General features: G+C 42.3%; 1 protein-coding gene across 1 annotated transcript in view; it reads right to left on the bottom strand.

Annotated features, from left to right (window-relative positions):
• Positions 1-6: 6 nt before the first annotated feature.
• tmprss13a (transmembrane serine protease 13a) overlaps positions 7-25,000 on the bottom strand; it is a 31,705-nt gene continuing 6,711 nt past the window's right edge. Inside the window, exons 2-13 of the mRNA XM_020516081.2 lie at positions 22,977-23,214; positions 22,143-22,253; positions 19,737-19,850; positions 19,484-19,613; positions 16,490-16,588; positions 15,733-15,776; positions 11,162-11,327; positions 8,842-9,020; positions 7,487-7,585; positions 6,116-6,258; positions 3,295-3,447; positions 7-449 (exon numbers count right to left, since the gene is read on the bottom strand). Of these exons, the coding sequence (XP_020371670.2) occupies positions 435-449; positions 3,295-3,447; positions 6,116-6,258; positions 7,487-7,585; positions 8,842-9,020; positions 11,162-11,327; positions 15,733-15,776; positions 16,490-16,588; positions 19,484-19,613; positions 19,737-19,850; positions 22,143-22,253; positions 22,977-23,214 (1,491 nt within the window). The 3' untranslated portion in view covers positions 7-434. The remainder of the gene's footprint in view (positions 450-3,294; positions 3,448-6,115; positions 6,259-7,486; positions 7,586-8,841; positions 9,021-11,161; positions 11,328-15,732; positions 15,777-16,489; positions 16,589-19,483; positions 19,614-19,736; positions 19,851-22,142; positions 22,254-22,976; positions 23,215-25,000) is intronic.

The raw sequence follows: 25,000 nt of genomic DNA, 5'->3' as shown, positions 1-25,000 counted from the left end.
CATCTGAGCAGAAACCTGAGAATATATATTTTGCAAACCAGGTGCAATTTCGGGTGCAAATTGCCACTGGATTGAGCCCAAAGCAGAAATTCTTAAATTATAATCTTAAATTAACGTGGACCCAGTGCATGTGCAGGATCTTTGAGAGTTTAATCCTCAGAAACCATGAGGATCTGGGGAAATTCTTAAACTCACATAGCGTAAGGTAATGGTCATGGTCAGGCAAGGTTTGGTTATCTTAGACCAAGTTGAGGCTGTATCACCCGTTGAATAATGAATCAAACTGTCTCTCTTTTTGACTAAACGTATACAGTACATTAATGAGCTCTGGGAGAAATCCAATCTCCCTAGAAACAGTCTTTTGGAAAAGCAGCATAAATCAGAGGCAACAACCTCGAACACACCCAATGTGCGGTGAAAGCCCATTCTTTTCATTAGTTGCTGTTGGCCTGTAAAAGTGAAATACAAGACATTAAATCCCGAGGAGAATGGCACTCCATAACATCAATTTCACCATTATTCAGCAATTGGTCTCATTCTTATGGACAGGCAGGTCACATAAAATGATATCCATTGGGTACTCACTATGGTCTGGACCAATGATTTCCAAATCTGGCAGTATATAGAACAGAATTGTATTTCCACAAACACTAACTCTATTGGTGATCTCTATTGCAGGTTCTAAACTATAATTCCCTCTCTTCCTAATTGCCAGTAGTCCTTCTTTTGGCTCAGTGTCAAAATTTGTTTGGTCATGCTCTTTCTTGCTAAGTGCATTGGGACAATTTTCTATGGTAAAAGCTCTATGTGAATGCAGGTTGTTGTTGTAAACCAACAGATGGGACAACAGTGCAACCACCTGGATTCATTTCTCGAAGAAGCCAGGGTCCAGCTCGCCCAACTCAATCCCTGTCAGAAATCTAATGCCTTAAGCTTCTGATTATCCATTTACCAGTTCAACCCATTACCTCCCTAATCCTTCATGGCAGAAAACCAACATTTCACATTTACTTGTTTGTGGAATCAACAACATAAATAAGAGACACATTTCTTTTATATATTAGTAAAGGTCTTCCTTTCATCATGATTTTTGGCCATACATTTATGTCAAGATTTAATGTTGAAGTAACTTACACAGACACTGAAAATAAAATTTGTTTCGACTGGGAAAGGGGATTAAGAGAGCAATCATGATTCAACTGAATGGAATGGAACAAGCTTGAGGGACTGAATGGCCTTCCTCTTTTCTTGTATATCCTTAAGTAAAATGTAAAGGGCTCCAGCCTAAGCTGATATGGTAGCATGACTTTATAAAGTCTCCCAATTTCACCATGAGATGAAGTTTTAACGTCGTACTGCGGGCAATACACTGGCAATTTATTTTTGTCAGCTAAAATTGGAAAGTTGTTGAAGTGGAAATGAATACTTCTATTTATGTAATATTTGATATACCATTGAAAGATATTGAAGGCTTTCACAAGTATATTCATGTTACTTAAGTAACTATGACAGCTGTTGTATGCCAATGAGATGAATGTGGTTTTGTGTTGCAAATTAACTAGGAAAAAACCTAATTGAATCTACATGTTGAACCTAATGGAATTCTTCCTATCATTCAAATAATGACCCAGATTCTCAAATGGAACAGTTTGATGTCCCAGCTGTAGGAGGTATCATTCACGCCTCAGCACCCTTACTGCTGGGTCAGAAAGTTTACAGTCACTTGAGTGTAGCCGAAAAAAAGACATATGATCAGAAGACTCAAGCTTCATTATGGAGCCTAAAATCTAGGCTAAAATTCTGAGTGCAGTACTGAAGGTATGCTGCACTGCCAGAAGTTCGACTTTTAAGAGGAGTCGTTAAATCAAAGTTCCTCTGGCTGCCTAAGGTGATGTAAAAGATCCCTCAGCGCTTTTCAAATAAGAACAGGGTACTTTTCCCTCAACCAGAATCAAGAAAGGTGAAACAGACTTTCTGGTTGGTGTCACATTGCTGTCGTAAGCATTTGCATAGCATTTCCAACATTCTGACAGTGACTTCTATTCAAAATGTACTTCTCTGGCTCTACAGCTTTGTGTCATAAAAGGCATAAAATGAAAATACAAAACTGTATGCAGCCCAGCTTAATGCTGCTGACTCTCAGAAATATATTATTAACAATGTACTTTGAGTATTGGTGAGAGCACATCTTGAATACTGTATGGAGTTTTCGTCTCCTACTTTAAGGAACGATGTAAGTGCATTCAAGGTGGTTCAGAGGAGGTTTACTAGATTAATGCCTGGAGTGAGTAGGTTGTCTTATGAGGAAAGATTGGATAGACTGGGCTTGTTTTCCACTGATGCTTAGAAGAGTGTGGGTGTTAGATTGAAGTGTATAAGGTCCTGAATGATTGACAAGGTAGATGTGGAAAGGATGCCTCCTGTTTGTGGGTGAACACAGAACCAGGGGACACGGTTTTAAAATTAAGGGTCACCCGCTTAGGACAGAGATGAGGAGAAATATTTTCTGTCAGAGGATTGTGTGACTCTGAAACTCTGTGTCTCAGAGGGTAGTGGACTTGGGGTCATTGAATATCTTTAAGTCAGAAGTGAATAGATTGGTTTAGACAGGGGAACGAGGGTTATTGTATATGTGGAATTCAAAATACAAACAGATTATCCATTATTATTGAATTATGGAATGGTGAAGCAGGCTTGAGGAGCTGAATGGCCCTACTTCTGTTCTATTTCTTACATTTGTATAGGTACATGACAAGGGACTCTGCAGTGAAAGCCCTCAAATGGTTTTACCTAGTCTCATTCCTTCCTCTCAATCCTCATTCATCGAACTCACTGCTGCTCACACATCATTACCACCAGGTCCCATTCATCCATCACCTCTTGTGCTCTCTAACCGACATGGGCTCCTTCAGGACTGAGGGTACACTGCACTGTTGGAAATGTGACTTTTAAGATGAGTTATTAATGTCCTACCTACTGTCTAAGTTTATATATTAGATCCATTGGCAATGAATTTTAAATGTTTCTCCTTGTTTTCAAATCCCTCCACAATGTCTCCCCCCTCAATCTTTGTAACTTCCTCTGGCCCCACGACCCATTGCGATCTCCTGGCATCTCCCAGTCTAGCCTCTCTGACTCCCTCTGCTGCACCATCATCTGGCATCATTCCTACAAACACCTAGGGGCATTTCCCTACATTACAAATGGTCCTAAAATGCAGGCTCTTATTGTCCGGATTGTTTGTATCGCAAAATATTCTCCCCAGTTGCCATGGTAATGAGGATAAATTGGTACCTCCATCTGTGTGAAGATCCAGTTGGTGAGTTGTGTCACCCGGGCATAAACTCCTGGCTTGTTCATCCGAGCGCAGCCAATCCCCCAACTCGTAACTCCTGCCAGGTACCAGGTACCAGACACTTCACAGACAAGAGGCCCACCACTATCACCCTGGGGTTTAAAGAGAAATGTTTCACAGTCAAATGGAAGCCACTTGAAGCACTGACCCACAAACCCCAGGCAAAGCCTTGGTTTACCCTCAAAGCACGTGCCAACTTGTTTAATTGGGAATGAGGAGAACATTAATCCTGTGCTCGAATTGTGGGATGTGAGTACTGGATCAACTTTGGGAGGCTTTACTCACACATGGGGTATTAGTGCCGTATTAGCAGCCATCCTCACTTTCCAATGATTCATTTGTTTAACTTGGAAAATCAAAACGCTCTACAAATTGGGCGCAGCCACCCATATCTTTGAGTGGACTATGGGGAGGCAATGGCCTAGTTGTATTATCGCTGGACCGTTAATCCAGAGACCCAGATAATGTTCTGGGAACTCGGGTTCGAATCCCACCACAGCAGATGGTGGAATTTGAATTCAATAAAAATAGCCAGAATTAAGAGTCTAATGATGACCATGAACCCATTGTCGGAAAAACCCATCTGGTTCACTAATGCCCTTTAGGAAAGGACACTGCCATCCTTACCTGGTCTGGCCTACACATGACTCCAGACCCACAGCAATGTGGTTGACTCTGAACAATTAGGGATGGGCAATAAATGTTGCCAGGTCAGTGACACCCTCATCCCGTGAATGAATAAAACAAAAGATCCCTGGTCTCATTGAGCGAAGTTCAGTTTTGAGATGACAACTTCAATAGATCTTCCACTCAAATGTTCCATAAGTATCACCCTCATCTTTGGGTTCAAAGAATGTGCCTTCCTTGCTCCATAGACGAGAATCTAGGCTGGTACTTTAATGTGGTATTGAATGAGTGCTGTACTGTCAGAGCTGCCTCTTTTCTGGTGAAGGGACAAACCAACACATCCTCCCAACCAATACCCCCTATATATGAGTTAGCATTTCATCATATGCCCAACAAATTACTGCAGATTCTGGAATCTTCATCTGATGAAGAGTCATCTAGATTTGAAACATTAGCTTGCCCTCTCTACATGGATGCTGCCCAGCCCGCTGTGATTTCAATGCTTTTTGTTCCTATCACAATTAGGTTAAGATATTGTTCAGTGTTATGAAGTTGGGTAGAGTACTTGTGGATCAGGAGGCAGGAAGTTAGTATTTGTTGTTTGTAAAATGCTGAGGCGGAAAGCATTGCATAGTCGCTTTAATAGATAATGTGCTTTTTCTACGCTCAAGGATTTAAAGTGGATGTCTGTGAGCAGCAGCTTGAACATTTGGAAGTACACGGAAAGCATCCGAATTGAAATATTTGTATCAAAAGGGCTGTACAGTTAGCAGGCCAAGCAGCAGTTTTTACCAAGACAACAAGTTTTGAATTTAGCCAATCAATTGAATCAAGCACTTAGATACTAAAAGCCAATTAAATTCAAATCTGTTACCGAGATAGTAGGAACTGCTGATGCTGGATAATCTGAGATAACAAGGTGTAGAGCTGGATGAACACAGCAGGCCAAGCAGCATCAGAGGAGTAGCAAAGCTGACGTTTTGGGTCGAGACCCTTCTTCAGAAATGGGGGAGGGGAAGGGGATTCTGAAATAAATAGAGAGAGAGGGGGAGGCGGATAGAAGATGGATAAAGAAGAAGATAGGTGGAGAGGAGACAGACAGGTCAAAGAGGCGGGGTTGGACCCAGTAAAGGTGAATGTAGGTGGGGAGTTAGGGAGGGGATAGGTCGGTCCAGGGAGGACGGACAGGTCAAGGAGGCGGGATGAGGTTAGTAGGTAGGAGATAGGGATGGGGCTTGAGGTGGGAGGAATGGTTAGGGGAGGCGGGGACGAGCTGGGCTGGTTTTGGGATGTGGTCGGGGGAGGGGAGATTTTGAAGCTTGTGAAGTCCACATTGATACCCTTGGGCTGCAAATTTAAATCTGATGGTTTTGACAATATAGGAACAATTCTATTTTAAGAAGTATTGATATGTCATCAAAGGTATAAAGGAAGAGGGCAGTTGGACAAAGACCAGAGAGCTAACTACTCTCCACCAGAGTTAACAGCACTCAGCTCTCAAGAGAGAATCACTGGCTCTCATAGCCTTCTCTACGTATTAGAGAAAGCACCATCTAAATAACAAAGGTACCAATGGCACATCTAGTGAGTATTCCTGGCAGAAGAATCGATGGCGAAGGCCCTGAGCATTCTGGAAGACATGTAACCTGACTGTAATTTTGAGAGATTAAATTCTATTTTTATTTTATACAAGTGGGACTTATATTTATTGGAACAGCATACCATTAGAATCTTGTTTTATTCGGGAATATTTAGTAGTTAGAAGGGATTTATTCAGTTTGTTAATAGTTTAGTTAATTTATTCACTGTTAGAGTTAGATAAATAAATTGTTGATTGTAAAGTGAGTGTCAGTGACTTATTTTATTTAACCACTGGAAGCTGCTGAAAGGCAGGTTACACCACTTTTCACACTCCTTTTACAGATTATGAGGTGAGGTGCTCCTCTTTGGGTATTCCGGTTTTAGTTCTCGGTGGGGGTTGGGAGGGAATTCCACCTCCGCTTTATAACATCAGATTCAATTCCTTCAGGATGTTTATTGCTCACAGAGCAGAAATGCAACCAGTCCATTGATTCTAAAACCAGGACCCCAGAAATGAGTGGATGGATGTCCTGGTTTCTGACCATCACATACCTGACAAGAATCGACTCCCCCAGAGATCTTGCCAGCACAGACCATGCGGTCTGTTATTGCTCCGTTGTAAAAGTCTCTCCGGTTGCAGGTTCTAGTGCCGATTATGTTGACTGAAGCTTCTAGGAGGATGTTGGAGGTCAAAACTGAAATACATTAAATAAAAGGTTAAGCTCAGGATGTTACAATGGGATTTGCTACTCAGCCACAGTCTCAGAGTGACCTGGCCAACAATGTCTGAAATTTAAACCATACCTGGGAGGAACAGCACTTAACAACAACAGGTACTTGTATTTAGGGCTTTTGACATAGCAATGTATCCCAAGATGCTTCCCAAGCAATTGCAAGAGGTCTTTGGCCTAGGTGACCAAAAGCTTGGTCAAAGAGGTCAAGGTTCAGGATCCACTATGCTGATCCAGCTATGCTGAGCTGGCACGAAAGAGTGGTTAAGGCCTGGGGCAGATTAGCCATGATCTTGTTGAATAGTGATCAGGCTTGAGGGGCTGAATGGCCTGCTCCTGTTCCTATTTCTTATGACCTCATGAGTCATAGAGTAATAGAGCTGTACAGGTCAGAAACAGACCCTTCGGTCCAATTTGTTCAAACTGACCAGACATCCTAAATTAATCTAGTCCCATTTGCCAGCATTTGGCTCATATCTTTCTAATCCCTTTCTATTTACTTTGATGTGAAAATATTTACAACCAAGGCTCACAATACATTCTCTTCTATCAGTAGCTAAAAATTAATGCCATTTTCATGACCCAGAAGCTTTAATCACTGGTCAAACAAAAATGTGGATTTTGCAATGAAAATGTCACCTCTTTGTGAAATTAAAATTCCAATTTAATCGAGATGACAAGAAGCAAGAGTTTACAGCAAATCCACAGGAATTTTGGCACCTTTTGTCACAATGGCAGAGAACTATAACCTTTCTAAAAATACCTTGAGGAGATAATTTAAAATAAATTCAGGTTAACTGAAAAAAAAATGTGGCTATTTCTTTAGAGCAAAGAAGGTAAACAATGATTGTCTAAGTGAATAAGTTTGATGTGTACTGGTGTTAAATTAAGTGGAAGAGATAGATTGTGTGCAACCTCCAGTACACCAGGGAAGAATAAAGAGGAAGTCACCTTAGTTCCGCTCTGTCATAGAGGGAGATGAGCAGTGGTGAGTTTAATCTAAGGGTCACCACATCTCAGGTGAGGGTAAAGGTTGAGAAGGTGGTATCTTCGTGGCAACCTCAGCCAGTGAACCTACAGCGTTGGCATCAGTCTGTATCACAAACCAGCCATCCAGCCAACCAAGCTAACTGACCCACATACCCCAGCCTCCAATGACTTCTGACCCATCGATACACACTGCCTTACTTACGTGCCCCTTCCTGTGTGTGACCAAATCCCGTAATCCAACAGCGCATCCCTTCAGGAAATTGTTGATCGTAGGTTGGCAAACAGGCAGGTCTAATATTATCTGGAAAAAGTGTAGGCTCTGTCACACCGTAGAAATTAGGGTGAAGTAACCAAGTAATCCTGCTCACATGTACACGCTCAGTCACATATACACATGCAGTCACATGGAGACACCCTGTCATAGTCATACAGAACAGAAACAGACCCTTTGGCCTAACCAATTTATGCCGACCATAATCTCAAACTAAACTAGTCCCACCGCCTGCAGTTGGCCATATCCCTCCAAACATTTCTTACTCATGTACTTATCTAAATATCTTTTAAACAGTGTACCTGCACCTGTGTCCATCACTTCCTCTAGAAGCTCATTCCACACACGAACCATTCTCTGTGTAAAAATATTGCCTCTCATGTCCTTTTCAAATCTTTCTCCTCTCACCTTAAAAATATACTCCTAGTCTCAAAATCCCCCAGTTTAAAAGAGTAGGGGCAGCATTTTAAAAGAGTCGAGCCGGATTTACTTTCACTTTAAAAGAGTAGAGAAGCTTTACTGTGTATCTAACCCCATGCTGTCCCTTTCCTAGGAGTTTTTGGTGGGGACAGCATCAAGGAGCCTTTACTTTCAATTTTAAAAAGAGTAGAGAGAGCTTTATTTTCAGTTTACAAGTGTAAGGACAACTTTACTCTTTATCTAACGCCTTGCTCTCCCTGTCCTGGGAGTGTTTGATGGGGTTAGTGTAGAGGAGCTTTACTCTGTATCCAACATCATGTTGTTCCTGTCCTGGAAGGGTTTGATGGGCACAGTGTAGCAAGCATAGTGTTCTGTATTAGAACATAGAACATAGAACATAGAGCAGTACAGCACAGTACAGGCCCTTCGGCCCATGATGTTGTGCCGACCTATTCTCCTACTCTAAGATCAAACTACCCTGCATACCCTACATTTTACTATCGTATTGAACCCATGATTTACTGAGTTTGTGTTGAAGATGATAACAATCTAGAAGAAAAAGTCCTTTCACTTGCACTAATACATTTCTGTTTTTTGGCATTGGAAAACATTTCTAAGGATAATTTTTTTTCCAGTAATTCAACCGATTGAGGGCAGCCTTTGTAAGTGAGACTTAATGGTTTGTGTGGAGGTGCTGTGAATGTGTCACATTGTAGAGTTTTTTTAGACCTGAAGCTTAGTAATAATAGAACAAAGAACAGTACAGCACAGGAACTGGCCCTTTGACACACACAGACTGCTCTGACACATTAATGGCTACAGACTGGACATTGGTCAGGGCCAACGACCATTAACATGAACAGTACCTGTAAACCTCAGTGGATTTGAGAGCTTCATTAAAGCAATGTCGTTGTCATTGGTGTCTGAGCTGTATCTGCTGTGAACAACAATCCTCGACAAGGAACTCTGCGTGGCTCTAAATAGTTCCCGTTGGGAAATAAAACCACTGTATATTTTCCAGTACTTCGGCTGATAGCTATCATCTCTGGAATCAAAAGAAGGTCAGTTTCAGGCACAAAGGGTGAGGAAACGAAGTGCAGAGTGGGTGACCACTTTGCAGAACATCTATGTTCGGCCTGCTAAAAAGAACCTGAGCTTCCAGTTGCCTGCCACTTCAACACACCACCCTGTTCCCTGGCCAGTATCTCTGTCTCAGGCTTGCTGCAGTGTTCCAGCAAAACTCAGCGCAAGCTGGAAGAACAGCACCTCATTTTCCACTTGGGAACTCTACAGCCTTAGAATAGAATCCCTACAGTGTGTAAACATGCCCTTTGGCTCAAAAAGTCCACACCAACCCTTGGAGCATCCCACCCAGACCCACCCCCCTAATTTACACATTCCTGGACACCACAGGCAATTTAGCATGGCTGATCCATCTAACCTGCACATCTTTGAACTGTGGGAGGAAACCCATGCAGACATGGGGAAGAACATGCAAACTCCACACAGACAGTTGCCCAAGGGTGGAATCGAACCCAGGTCCCTGGTGCTGTGAGGAAGTAGTGCTAACCACCAAGCCACCTTGCCACTTCAATATTGAGCTCAACAACTTTAGGCTTTGAGGCACCTTTGCCTATGTCCTTACCCCAATACCCACACACCAGGCCTTGTTATCACATGGTTTGCTATTACACACCACCAATGGTTAGCCATTAATTGTCCACAAGTAGCTATTCATTCTCCCAGGCTGATCCACTCCTTTGTCTGTCCAACTGTCCCTTTGTCTCTTTGGACTCTATCTCCACCTATCTTACCCCCTATCCCCAAACTATCTTCTGCACAAAAAACAACTTTTTCCTAGCTACCATCAGTTCTGACAAAGGGGCACTCAACCCAAAACATTAACTCTGATTTCTACACACAGGTGTTGCCAGACGTACTGAAATTTTCCAGCAATTTCTGTTTTTGTTTCTGATTTACGGCATTCACAGTTCTTTCGGTTTTTACAAAGGGCAAGGATCTTCATGCCCTCTCCTCAGCCTGCTACCTGTTTTCTCCCACTCCCTCCTGTTTTCTCTCACTCCTTCCTGTTTTCTCTCATTCCCTCCTGTTTTCTCCCACTCCCTCCCAACCTCAATGTGGCTAACTGATGCTACAGCTTTGAAAATGCCTATCCCTGAGCTGTGAGCTCCTCTCATACTCAATGGCATCACCAAGGCTTAAATTGTTATTTTAACCCAAGTTTGTCTGAGGTTGGCTGTCAGCGATGTTATCCCCACCACTCTAGATCTCCTGCAATCAGGATTGAAGGCCAGAAGGAGCTCAGTAAGATTCAATTTTAGAAATTCATTAAGGGTTTCCTTCTAGCACTCATCCAAGCCCACAACCTGAGGGGAGGTGATGGTTTACTGGTATTATCACTAGCCTAATAAGCTAGAGACCCTGGTAACAATCTGGGGACCAAGGTTTGATTCCTGCCATGTCAGATGGTGGAATTTGAATTCATAAAAATCTGGAATTAAGAGTCTAATGATGACCATGAATCCATTGTTGATTGTTGGAAAAACCCACCTAGTTCACTAATACCCTTTAGGGAAGGAAACTGCCATCCTTACCTTGTCTAGCCTACGCGTGATTCCATACCCACAGTAATGTGGTTGACATGCAACCACCCTCTGGACTATTAGGGATGTGGGTTCAGTGGTTAGCACTGCTGCCTCACAGCACCAGGGACCCAGGTTCATTTCCAGCCTTGGGTGACTGACTGTGTGGAGTTTGCACATTCTCCTCGCGTCTATGTGGGTTTCCTCCCACAATCCAAAGATATGCAGGTCAGGTGGATTGGCTGTGGTAAATTACCCATAGTGTCTAGGGTGGGAAATGCAGGGATAGAATAGGGGGTGGGTCTGGGTGGGATGCTCTTCGGAGAGTCAGTGTGGACTTGATGGGCTGAATGGCCTGCTTCCACACTGTATGGATTCTATGGGTAATAAATGTTGGTCTCCAGGCAAGTGATGCTCACATTCTGTGAATGAATTTTTTTTAAAAAATGGACCTTTCAGTCTCTCCCCAATCCGTCCCCACACCTTCTCAACCTCTTACAATCCCCTTTGAACAACATTGTCCATTTGTGGCCGAAGAGTAACATCCTCACTGTCTCCTCACTCCTTCAGTGTTCTTACTCACTCAAAGAAGCAATGGCTTGCAGTGATGATCCAGTCCTGTGAGATGATGGTTCCACCACAGACGTGCCGTGACTTGTAATGAAGACTAACCTGCCAAGGCCACTCACCCAACTGGACTGGAACGCCACCCACAATTCTTGTGGAGGTCTTGATCTTCCTGCCACAGTCTACAAACAAAGAGATTGTTTTCAAAGTGAAAGTGACATCCAATAAGAAAGTTGTTTATGTTTGTTGTTGCTGGAGCTACCTATTATATCAACAGAAATTAAGGCAGCCAAGGATTCGACATATATCTTTCCAAATTGAAGGACTGAGATAGAGATAACAAGGTGCAGGGCTGGATGAACACAGCAGGCCAAGCAGCATCATAGGAGCAGGAAGGCTGACGTTTCGCCCCTAGACCCTTCTTCAGAAATGGGGGAGGGGAAGGGGTTTCTGAAATAAATAGGGAGAGAGGGGGAGGCAGAAAGAAGATGGATAGAGGAGAAGATAGGTGGAGAGGAAACAGACAGGTCAAAGAAGCGGGGATGGAGCCTGAGATAGATTTTGTTTTGTTAATTTAAGATAATAAGGGATATTGGCCAAAGACAAGTACACAGAGTTAGGCTGCAGATCAGTCATGATCTCATTGAATGGTGGAACAGGCTCAAGGGGCTGAATGGCCTGCTCCTGTTCCTATGTTAATAAAACAAAGAACTGCAGATGTTGGAGATCTGACAAAAAACAGAAAGTGCTGGAGTAAGTCATAGTCATAGAAGTCAGAGAATCCTTACAGATCAGCAGGTACAGTACTATTTGCGGGAAGAAAGCATGGTTACTCTTTCAAGTCTAGTTCTGACAAAGAGTCACCAGACTTAGAACTTTAACTCCACTTTCTTTTCATGACTGCTGCCAGACCTGTTCCTATGTTTGTTTGACTTTTCCAGGATTGCATATCTCATAACCAAAGCCAAATGAGCCTTCACTGTGACCTCAGTACAGTTCCTGTTCATAGTTCCTTCAGCAAGCATCCAGCTTAGAATCAGATGGCAGAATATACTACCCTCCCTGGTGGTGAGTTTGTTTGAGGGGAGGGTCATGGGTGTGAGTCCCTTTGCCTTCCCACTTCTTTCATGATTAGGATGTGCTGGCATTGGAGGGGCTCCAGAGGAGATATACAAGATTGATCGCAGGGATGAAGCACTTTCATAAGAGGAGTGGTTGAGGATTCTGGGTCTGTACCTGGTTGAGTTTAGAAGGATGAGGGGGGATCTGATTGAAACTTACAGAATACTGAGAGGCCTGGATAGAGTGGAGATGGAAACGATGTTTCCACGAGTAGGAGAAACTAGGGCCTGAGGGCACAGTCTCAGAGTGAAGAGATGACCTTGAGAACTGAGATGAAGAGGAATTTCTTCAGTCAGAGGGTGGGGAATCTGTGGAACTCATTGCTATAGAAGGCTATGGAGGCCAAGTTATTAAATATGTTTAAGGAAGAGATAGAAAGGTTCTTGATTGGAAACTAACCCTGTTGCAGGGGATCAAGGGTTACAGGGAGAAGGCAGGAGAATGGGATTGAGAAACATATCGGCCATGATCAAATGGCAGAGCAGACTCGAGGGGATAAATGGCCTAATTCTGCTCCTATATCTTATGGTCTTATATTTCAGAGACAATCTTCCCCCTGCTGCTAATTAATGCTCAGTTAAGGGCCTTGTCCCACTGTCATTGGTCATGACTGGCCAGCAGATGGGGCTGTTACACTAACCTGCACTCCGTGCTTGATCGAAGGACCCAGGTTGGGAATTGGGGCCCCCTAAAACCTGACGTTTCTGAAGAAGGGCGCCGACCCGAAACGTCAACTATCCTGCTCCTCTAATGCTGCCTGACCTGCTGTGTTATCCCTATTATTGGTGGGTTGTTTTAGAAAAACGAGAAGGTGTTATTTTTAGAAAGGGTGAAAACTGAGCCTCAGATGGAGGTGGGCAAGGGGACAACGGTCGTCCAACATCATGAGTATCTGCCCATGGCTATTGGCTGAAAGGGTTGAGGCAAATAATGGACATGGAGGAGATAACCTGGCCTTAGAAATAAAATAGAACAATGTGTGCTCTCGGCAGAGGGTGTTCCTCATCAGGACCTTGGAGGTAGCAATGCTCAGAGAATGGTCTTCATCAACAGGTCCTCAGGTTGGCTCCAAATGGAAAATGGACCAGATGAACAGGAGGAAGAGCCAGGAAAGAGTTCCTGTACACATCAGTTAGAGAGCAGGATGCTGCTTTCATAACTTTAATGAGACCAATACATTCTGTTTGTCCTCTTGTATCAATGAGCTATTCGTGTTTATCACGGTTGTATACTTCCTTTAACTAATTAATTAGCTTATTCTACCTGAACTGCTGCTTCTCAACAAGCTCAATATTAAATGTCAGAAAATTGCTCCAAATTGTTGACTGCATATATTAAAAACTATGTTCTATGAACCCCTAAAATCAAGACTCAGCGTTGGGAACACGGAGATGGGGAGCATTGGGCCTGCTGAGAACAGACAACACCCCACCCCCCCCAACACACCCGTCTTGTCCCCAAACCCTGCACCACCACTCCCCCACACCATGCAATCTTGCAGGTTACTCATCCCTAGTAAATTGTTTCAGCACCTTCTCTGTATAATACTTCCACATTCTTCCTAAAGTACAGTGCCCAGGACATAATATTCCAGGTCAGACCAAGCTACTGCTTTATACCTTCTTTGTTTTTGTAGCCCTGTTGTACAAAGGATATTATTAAGTTGGAGAGGGTTCAGAAAAGATTTGCCAGGATGTTTCTGGGACCGGAGGGTTTGAGTTATAAGGAGAGATTGGGCGGCACTGTGGCTCAGTGGTTAGCACTGCTACCTCACAGCACCAGGGACCTGGGTTTCTCCCACAGTCCAAAGATGTGCAGGCTAGATGGATTGGCCATACTAAATTCCCCATAGTGTCCAGGGATGCATAGATTAGGTGGGTTATAGGGGGATGGGTCGCTCTGAGGGTCAGTGTGAATTTATTGGGCCAAAGGGCCTGTTTCCACACTGTAGGGATTCTATCATTTTTCATAGGAGGTTGAGGGGCGACCTTATAGAGGTTTAAAAAATCATTAGGGGCATTGATAAGTTAAGGTCTTTTCCCTAGAGTAGGTGAGTTCAAAACTAGAGGGCATAGGTTTAAGGTGAGAGGAGAAAGATTTAAAAGGGACATGAGGGACAACTTTTTCACATAGAGGGTAGTTTGCATGTGGAATGAGCTGCCAGGGGATGTGGTGGTTGCAGGTACAGTTAGAACATTTAAAATACATTTTGATAGGAACATGAATAGGAAAGGTTTGGAGGGATATGGGCCAAACACAGGCAAATGGAACTAGTTTAATTTGGAAGCTTGGTTGGCGTGGACGTGTTGGATTGATGGGTCTGTTTGCTTGTTGTATGATTTTATGACTCTATTTGTTTATCTATTTACAAATTTCAGGGCCCTATACACTTTTTTAGGCATTTCTCAAATTTCTCTGGCACCTTCAATAATTTCCACGCATATAACTGCAAACAACCCTTCTCCTGCACCCCTCTTGCAGAATTTTATCCTTTTTCATAATGAATTCAGGAGATCTGAATACTTGTTGTTCTACTCTAATTGGCCTTGAGAAGGTGGTGGTCAGCTGCCTTTTTGAACCATTGCAGTCCATTTGATGTAGCAAGACCCACAGAGCTTTTTTGTAGGGAGCTCTGTATGAAGCATCTACTAATTCTTCCTGCCTGACTCCATGTCACACTTTTCTGATTTATATATTATCTGGCATGTGTCTGTACATTTCACTGGCCTGTCTATGTCATCTTTCTGTCAGTCTCACAGTTCACAATAGTTCAATGTTTTATGTCATCAGCCAAACTTTGAAATTGTACCCCACACACCCAGGTCTAGAAGTTAATATTAATCAAGGTTTGGGATGCTGTCACTGTGACTATTGCTCGTTAGTAATATTAAATCTGAGCTAATATTAATAATACTGTCTGTGTGATATTATAGAAAGGTTCATTTACACTATTAATTCTATAACATTACCTGTACAATTGCTTCTGTTGTACTAAAGTGATTATCCTGGTATATGTTTAAAACTATTCGTCCAGCAATATTATAATCCAAGAGGTCTACAGCAGAGAAAAAGGCCCTGTAGCCCATCAAATCTGTGCCAGTCAAAAGCAATCACCTGTCTATTCTAATACAACTTTCCATTATTTTCCAGCACTTGACCCATAGCTTTGTATATCTTGCCAAATAATATTGTGAACATTATTCGTCCTGTAGTATTTCTAGAAAACAACATGGGAGTGGGGGAGGGGGAAGCTTTATCTAATCCTGTGCTGTCCCTGTCATGGGAGTGTTTGAAGGAGATAGTGCAGAGGGAGCTTTATTCTGTATCTAATCCTGGGCTTATTGGTCCTGAGTGTATTAGATGGAACTGCACTTCCTGATCTGAAAGGTTCCAATAGTCTAACACTAATACCCTAAATGAACACAAGTACACATCGGTTATTTGGCTTGAAGGAATAAATCTTACCAATGCATTTGAGAGAAACAGTATCTGTGGTGGAACATCGGGCGCTGAAAAATAAATGTAACTCATATTACATCAGCATAAAACACAAACAGGTCAAGTTGAATCAGTGTATCAGAGGTAAGTCACTACAAATCTGTGTGACAAAGGTACATCATTATAAATAATTGAGTTGTAGCCTTGGGTTCTTTTAATAAAAACTAAAATCAACTGAGAAAACCTTATAGTATTTTTATAAGTGATAAAGGCTACATTCAAACTCTGCCAAGGAGTCTATCCTAAGGAAAAATCTGATTGCTTCCCTAATACAATGAAATATTTCTCTTCTTTCCCTCTCCTATCTGTGTTGGAGGTCAGGTCTATGAGCTGCAGTTATCTGCGTTACTCTTTGAGTTCAACCACTGTCTCTTGTCTTCAGTCATGCAGAAACTGGAATCAGATGCCTCTGAATCTGGAGTAGGAGCACTGCCTGAGTGATATTCACTTTGTGCAGAACAGAGCCCACATTGGACCTAAACTAGGCTGTTTGCTGTAAAGCTCTGTCAAGCATCAATCAGTGCTTGCCTCATGGTATGTGTGTCTCAGCCACACGCCATATGGTGCAAACCTCATGCCTGGGATTCTCACAGGGATAATTTAATCTTGCGATTTTTGATCTGAATTGTTACTTCTTATAATTCCATCCTCGATATAGAAAACTACACCACGACCATCCCCCCAACCCCCCAATTCTTGTTTTATTTAACACCCAATGACATACCTGCTGCTCAAGAGACTTTGTATTTTTGTTCCCAATTTTGTTGAGTTGACCACAAGGCTTGAAGACTGATCATTGGTTGTTTTCCCAGACTGGAAAGAACTGTCAAACAATTTGCACAAGATGAATAAGGCTGGCTCTAGAAGCAAAATATCAGTATGTTCCCTCCCTCGAAAATACTGCTGTCCCTCTTATTCAGAACTAAAACATCAGCTGGCTCAAGAATCAGCTATTTAAGCCTTTAACATAGCAAATACAGCAATTACATGGCTGTTTTAGTCAATCAGTCTGTGCTAGTCTTAATGCTCCATTTTCAACATCTAACTCTATCAGAATAACCTTAAATACCCTTCACCATCTTAGGACAATCTAGCTTCCTCTCAAATCCAGCTATAGTATTTACCTCGAATGCCATCTGTTGTAACAAGTTCCACTCCAGGTTAAAAAGTTTCTTCTGAATTCTCCATTTGATTTATTGGTGACTACTCATATTTATTCCTCTGGTTTTGCTGTTCCCCATAAGGAGTAACATTTCTAAAGCACTTACAGAAGAGTTATGAATCAAAACATTTGATAGAGCTGCTCTAGGAAATATTAAGGCAGATTGAGGCCATGATAGTTTTAAGAGTGTATTAAGTGAAGAGAGAGAAGAGAGGTGGAGAGGTTTAGGGAGTGAATTCCAGAGCTTAGAGCCTAGGCATCTGACAGCACATTTGCCAGTGAGTGATGGAAATCAAGGAGGTGCAGGAGAAGTGAGAATTGGAAGAGTGTAGACCGAGATCTCAAGGGCTCTGGACTCAAGCAAATTGCAGAGATAGAGAAGGGCAAGGCCATGGATGGATCCAAAAACAAGATTCAGAATTTTAAAAATAAACTTTAAAGTTTCTCATGGTTGAGAAATCTTTCCACAGCTCAGCTGCCAAATTGGGAACCAATTTAAATCAATAGGTAACAGCACTTGGAGGAAGATAATGTCAATTTTTAAACAATAAAAGACATAAGGAATAGTTTCTAGCACCATTTATTCACTTTTAGAATACTGCATGCAATTTTGGTCACCCCTCTATAGCAAAGATATTGTTAAACATGAAAAGGTGCAGAAAGATTTATAAGGATGTGGCCGGGACTGAAGGGTTTGAGTTATTGAGAGAGGCTGAATTGGCAGGGCCTTTTTTCCTTAGAATGTCAAAGGCTGAGGGGTGACCTTAAAGAGGTTTACAAAATGATGAAGGGCATGGATAGGGTGAATAGCCAAAATCTTTTTCCTCGGGTGGGGGAGTCCGTAATTAGAGAGCATAGATTTAAAATGAGAGGGGAAAGATTTAAAAAGGGCATGAAGGGTAGCTTTTTCACAGAGAGGGTGGTGTGTATATAGAAAGAGTTGTCAGAGGAAGTGTTGGAGGTTGGTACATTTACAACATTTAAAAGGCAGGGTGTAGATGGATATGGGCCAAATGTTGGCGAATGGAACCAGGCCAGGTTGGGATGTCTGGTTGGTATGGATGAGTGGAGTAGTTGTTTGTTACTGTGTTGTATGACTCTATAACTCTACGAGTTCGAAAACATGTCTTCACACAAAAAATAGTAGAAGTGTGGTCTGTCTGTCTCAGAAAGCAGTAGATGCTGTAACTCAATAAATAATAATCAATCTATGGCCAATAGACTTTTGCTTTTCAAGGATCTTAAGGGACATAAACGTAAGTTGGGTAGATGGAGTTAAGATGCAGATCATCCATGATCTCATTGAATTAGGTCATGGTTCATCTGCACCTCAATATCCTATTCCTGTCCTTGGCTCTATCCTTTGATAGCATTGGTAACAGACTCATTGAATAAAAACAAAATACTGGAGATGCTGGAAATCTGAAACAAGTACAGAGAACGCTGAAGTAACTCAGCAGGTTCGGCAGCATTTGTGGAGAGAAATCGAGTCAGTATGTTGCTGATCGAGGAAGTCTTAACTGCCTGAAATGTTAATGCTATTTCTCTCCACCGATGCTACCAGATATGCTGAGATTCTCCAGCATTCTCTATGGTTATTTGGTAACAGAATCAATTCTTTTAGGAAATCTGGGTCAATAGAACTTACACAGATCCTCGCTGGGGTTAAGACCATATGGTGTCTGCCACACAAGTAAGTTTCATGTGTAAACTGACACATTTGATATTGTTAGAGTGGTTTGGGTTGGGAGGGCTTCATTTGCCGTGCACATACACATTCTCCAGCAGGAGACACTGCACAGTGACAAGAAATAGTAGGGTCCTGAACCGAAACGTCAGCTTTCCTGCTCTTGTGATGCTGCCTGGCCTGCTGTGTTCCTCTAGCTCCACACTGTGTTATCACTGCACAGTGACCAGCTTGTTTTCTGTTCACAGTAGTGATGATCAGCCAATGGGCAGAGATGAAAATTGAACAATCTAGCCACTTCTATACTCTAATTTGGACAAAAAGGGTTCTTTCTTTGAGTGATTCTTTACCACTTATCTCTTGTAACCAATTTATAGATTTTCTTATAGATTATAAGGGGGAATCTTATAGAAACATAAAATTATAAAGGGAATAGATAAGGCAGAAGCAGGGACGTTGTTTCCACTGGTGGGTGAAGCGAGAACAAGGGGGCACAGCCTCAAAATAAGGGGGAGCAGATTTAGGACTGCGTTGAGGAGGACCTTCTTCATCCAAAGGGTTGTGAATCTGTGGAATTCCCTGCCCAGTGACGCAGTTGAGGCTACCTCATTGAATGTTTTTAAAGCTAAGATAGACAATTTTTTGAATAGTAAAGGATTTAAGGGTTATGGTGAGCGGGCAGTAAGTGGAGTTGAGGCCATGAAAAGATCAGCCATGATCTTATTGAACTGCGGAGCAGGCTCGAAGGGTCAGATGGCCTACTCCCACTCCTGGTTCTTATTTCTGATGTTCAATGCACATGCCACCCACACCCAATTGTCAAGCCAGTGACATTTTAAACCTCATCAATAATCCCCTAATGCCCATACCTCCTGAATCCCAGTTGTCGACATGTCTTGTCTGCCAAAGATGTGGTCCAGGCTGTGTAACAAATGGGTAACCATTGCTTGGACTTCCACCCGTAGACCTCGAGTTGTGAGCTGGACCCTTGGAATCTCACTGCAGTGTGGAGTTTGCAGGAGATGGTGGGATTGGCGGAAGAGACAACATCAGGTAGAAATTAACTCATTCATTTAATTTAATTAAACTGGGAGATGGCTGTTGATGATTGAGAAAGCTTACCACAGCCCGTTTCATCGCTGCTGTCTTTACACTCACTGACTCCATCACACCTGGTCACTCTGGATGGACAAGAAGGGCTGAAGCTGGCTGTTGGAATGTCCTTCACAAACTTAACTAGTGGAAGGACACAAAAACATTCAGTTCAAGTGGCATCAACAATGGGCTTGGAGACAGTACACACTTGGATATTACACAAAGAACAGGGCAATAGAGGAACAAGGATAGGTTGAACTGATTAAGCTAGGATTCCCCAAAAATATAGACTACCAGAGGGTGATCTTATTGAGGTTTTTATATAGTTAAAGGATTCAAAAGTGCTCATAGAAAGAAACTGTCTCCTCTAGTGGGAGAGACCAGAGCTAGCAGTTACATAACTTTAACATTAGAGTTGGGCCAGTCAGGGTGATATCAGGCAAGTTGTCCTCACACAAATGTAACAGAAATCTGGAACCCTCTCTCCAAAACAACTGTTAAAGCTGACGGTTGATTGAACATTTCAAACTGAGATTGATAGGTTAGGTGAGGTCATCAAAGATTACAGATCAGAGGCAGATAAATGCAGATAGGGTGATGGAACTGAATGGCGGATTGGGCTTGAATGGATAAATGGCCTCTTCCTATCTGTAAATATATCTGTCTGGCATGAGCGTGTTGTTTTTTATCCTGTGCTCATTTGTGGGACGTGAGCGTCCTGGCTGGGCCCAGCATTTATTGCCCATCCCTAGTTGCCCTTGAGAAGGTGGTAGTGAGCTGCCTTCATGAACCGCGCAGTCCACCTGCTGTGGGTTGACCCACAGTGCCCTTAGGGAGGGAATTCTTTGGATTACAGCTGTCACTGTGACATGAGTTTCCGAAATCTCCCAAATCCATAACATACAAAAAAATGTTATGTCCCTTAACAGACTGTAGACAACACTTTGGCAATTTATTTCTCACAGCAAGCATCATATGGTTCTCATAAGAGGTGTGACATAATATGTAAAAGTACTTTATACATTACAATTACACAAAAACAATTATGGTAGGCAGCTCATGTGAGCCAATAAGATGAATCCTTTTGTCAGTTGCATTTTTGAACAGGCACAATTATTTGAATGGCAGTACAGACTTGAGGTGTTGAATGGCCTACCCTTGCGTATTGGACCAGAGCAAACTCCCTCAGAATATATCAAGGAGATAGCCTAGAGCTTTACTTTTATTTTATTTAAAGGCAAATGTAAGGAGCTGTGTTCCAGATGTGATTCAATTGGTCAAACTACTAAGCTTTAAGCAAAATGCACTTTATACTTACAACACAAATACAAACAAAGAAAGAAGAATTATCATTGCTCCAACTCTATCTAAATACTTAACAAAATAATATATTATTCAACTACTACTCATCAACTCTTCCAATATAGTAGCATCCCTTAAACACACAATAAAAAAACGAAAGAACCGCGGATGCTGTAAATCAGGAACAAAAACAAAGTTGCTGGAAAAGCTCAGCAGGTCTGGGAGCATCTGTGAAGGAAAGAACAGAGTTAACGTTTCGGGTTCAGTGACCCTTCCTCAGATCCTTCTGTTTTTTACTCCATTTTTTCCTTCACAGATATTGCCAGAGCTGCTGAGCTTTTCCAGCAACTTTGTTTTTGTCCCATAAACACACCCTTGGCAAAGGTAAATTCAGCAAAATAGATTTCCCTCACTTGCTATCTCCTCCAGTCCAGGAGAAGGAACACTGGCAGAATGAATCTAGCAGCAGATAGATAATTCAAACTTATCCCGCAGCAGAGACAGAGAGACCTGTCTCTAACATCTTCAACTCCAAAAATTCCAACTTCAACAACTGAAAGCAAAAACTAAAACCCTGGGTCTGTGTGAGTCTGACTCCACCCGCTCATGCTTCTTTTGTCAGCTTTAAAAAAAACATCCAAAGCTATGTTACTCTGCTTTCCATGGAGCAGACACTTCAGTACCAGGTTTACAAACCCATCTTCAAGAGGAAAAGGGCAAAAGCAAAGGCACGTTTTGTCAACTTGTTACTATGGTTACAATCCATACCTCCTCTGGTACAGGCAGTCCAATGTTGAGAACAGGTTCCATTCTTGAATCTATTCTCAAGTCAGTTTATACACAAATCAGAATAAAATACAGGATAATATCTAGGAAATATTTATATATCAAATCTTTAAAACCCCTGTGTGGGATCACCATCATAACTACGAGCATTCATGTGTCAGGCATTCATAAATCAGGGACACCTTGTATCTGTTAAATGTGACAGTTGAGTTCCCATCAAGAGTTTAAACATTAGTATTTGACCTTCATCCCCTTCCCCATTGGCCCCCACCATCTTTAGCCGGCTTTGCGATCTACCGATAGTTGCACCTCTCACCAAAGGGACAAGTTGCAGTGGTTACTTACGAATGATCCAAGCTCCAAATCCCAGCACAGATAAAATCAAGAAGAGGAAAATGATACAACAGTAAGTCTTCCTCTGTGGATTACAGATACTTGCAGGTTTCCTGTGTGGGACTGAAAAAAAAGGGTAAAGATTATAGCAATGCACCAAGGAGCCACACCTTTCCCAATCCAGTGAAAACACAATTGGTTAAACCTCTGTTCCCAGGTCCCTAAAGTACATTTGACGTGGGAGGTACAGAAACACTGGAAAACCTCATAAAGTTACAGTGGACAAGAGCAGACATTATCACAGAAATTCATATCCCTCTAAACCCTTCCTATTCATATATCCATCCATGTGCCTTTTAAAGGTTGTAACTCTACACCACTTCCTCCGGCAGCTCATTCCATAAATGCACCACTCTCTGTGTGAAAAAATTGCCCCTTAGGTCCCTTTTAAATCTGCACCCCTCCTCACCTTAAACTTATGCCCTCTAGTTTTAGACCCCCACTCTACTCTGGGGAAAAGACCTTGTCTATGCACTGTATCCATGCCCCTCATGATTTTATAAATTTCTAAAAGGTCACTCCTCAGCCTCCGACACTCCAGGGAAAATAGCACCAGCCCATTCAGCCTCTCCCTACAGCTCAAATCCTTGAACCCCGGCAACACCCCTGTAAATCTTTCCTGAACTCTTTCAAGTTTCACAACATCTTTCCTATAGCAGGGAGACCAGATTTGAACGCAGTATTCCTTAAGTAGCCTATCCAATGTCCTGTACATACATATACACAGAGATTAACGTACACACAAATAGACAGATGGTACTTCCACATGCACATTCGATAACCTACCATTACTCTGGGTGACTTGAGATGGAGGAAGCCTGGGGCCTGCAGAAGGAATGTAATACGGTTGGTATGTTCTCGATCCTGCATTGGGATGTGGCTGTGTTGAATAAGGTCCAGTGCCAGGATAAGGTGGGATCTGGTGTCCTCCTGTGCCGGGATAAGGTGGTGGTGGATATTGGCCTTGTGCGTTACTGTTTGCAGGTGGCTGAACGTGCTCAGGCAAATAATTCTCATAAATATTCTGCAATTAAAAAAATGAAATCCAATTCTAAAAATGATCTTTTTTCAATGGCTTCTTACTGGGCCCCAGTTTGCAAGACAGAAAGGTATAGTGCCAGTATGTGCTGCCTATCAGAAAGATATCTCACGCAGATACCCATCTTATTGCCCAATGTAAGATGTTGATGCCTGGACATTGCAGAGGAGACCTGGACAGGGAATTTGAGTATTTCAGGCTGCATTGCTGGTTTGTGATGCAGACTGAGTACAGGTTCAATTCCCACACTGGTTAAGGTCACCATGAGGTCCTGTCTTCTTAATGTTGCCCTCACTGCAGGCATTGAGACCCTGAGCTTAAACTCACCATCAGTTGTTACTTTCTAATGAAAGTATCAGACTATGGTGGCTTTACCTTTAATCTCTGGTTATTGCCTTGCTAAACCTCTTTTCACTCCTCTGTATCCTCCCTTTCTTAAAGCTTTATGTGGTTTTGCTTGGAAACATCTGTTAAGAAAAACATTGAGAGTTTTGCTGATATCAAAGGCGTTATATAAATTGCATTTGGTTGTTGTAATCCAACTCACTGAAGAGTCCCAACGACAGGAGGAAGATACTGCCACATGAGGTTGTCGTACAAATAAACACCCGGACAATGGCCTACATTCAAGCTTTTTACTAGTATTGTAGTTTGTCGATGAAATAAACAGAGTTGCCACACATTTGTAAGGCTCAAAGTAGATCTTGGCAAATATTGGCAAGTAATTGTGAATATTTTTGAATGGCAAGGTGAAGAATGTTAATGGCTAAATAGAACATATTCAATTGAGGATGGACAGCCTCAATATCAAGTACTTGCTGGTCAGGTATAGTGTGGGTTAGATACAGAAGTCCCCTTAAACCACAGACTTCAAACATCGTGGTTTCACATTCCACAGCAGTGCCTTCAGCTCACAAGAGGTTCTGGTACTCCCTGGGCTGTGCTGATGGGGAGTTGCACTCTTAGGAGCGACGTCTTTTGGAGGAAAATTCAGCAAGAGGCCTTCTGATCTTTTAGTGGATGTAAGAAATGCCCCAATGTAAGATTTCAAAGAACAGCAGGGGCCTTTTCGCTCCAGCATCGTAACTAATGAACCAACATCAGATAATCTGATCATTGCCACCTTACATTTGTTTGTGGGATCTACTTGTGGGCCATTTGACCAATACCATTCCTACATTACAGCAATGATGACACTTAAAGAAGATTTAACTGGTTGTGAAATCATTTGGGTTTTGGAAGTAGTTAGAACATAGAACATAGAACTGTACAGCACAGTACAGGCCCTTCGGCCCACGATGTTGTGCCGAACTTTTACCCTAAATCTAAGGTCTATCTAACCTCCACCCCTACGTTATACTATCATCCATATGCCTATCTAATAGCCGCTTAAATGCCCCTAATGAGGCAGACTCCACTACACTCTCCAGCAATTCATTCCACGCCCCTACCACTCTCTGAGTAAAGAACCTACCTCTGACGTCTCCCCTATATATAGTTATATAGACCATGGCCTAGGTGCCTCCTGATGTCATGGTTGTAGCCCTACTTCTGAGCCAGGAGATGCAGAGTCAAGTCCCATCTCCCTTGAACATGTGGTATAACAAGTTGACTAAAAATATAAACCTTCCTCTACTCCTTGAAAAATGATATCTCTCCATGCTCCATTTCAGCCTGTGTGAGGCAGATAAACTGTTTTACAAATAAATTAAAGAAGTTTAGTGCTGTAGGCTGATGACACTTGGTGGCAATAGAGAAAGAGAGAGATAGA

The sequence above is a fragment of the Rhincodon typus genome, chromosome 32, assembly GCF_021869965.1.
Source record: "Rhincodon typus isolate 14 chromosome 32, sRhiTyp1.1, whole genome shotgun sequence".
NCBI classification, from domain to species: Eukaryota; Metazoa; Chordata; class Chondrichthyes; order Orectolobiformes; family Rhincodontidae; genus Rhincodon; species Rhincodon typus.
This window is presented reverse-complemented; position numbering and strand designations above follow the sequence as displayed.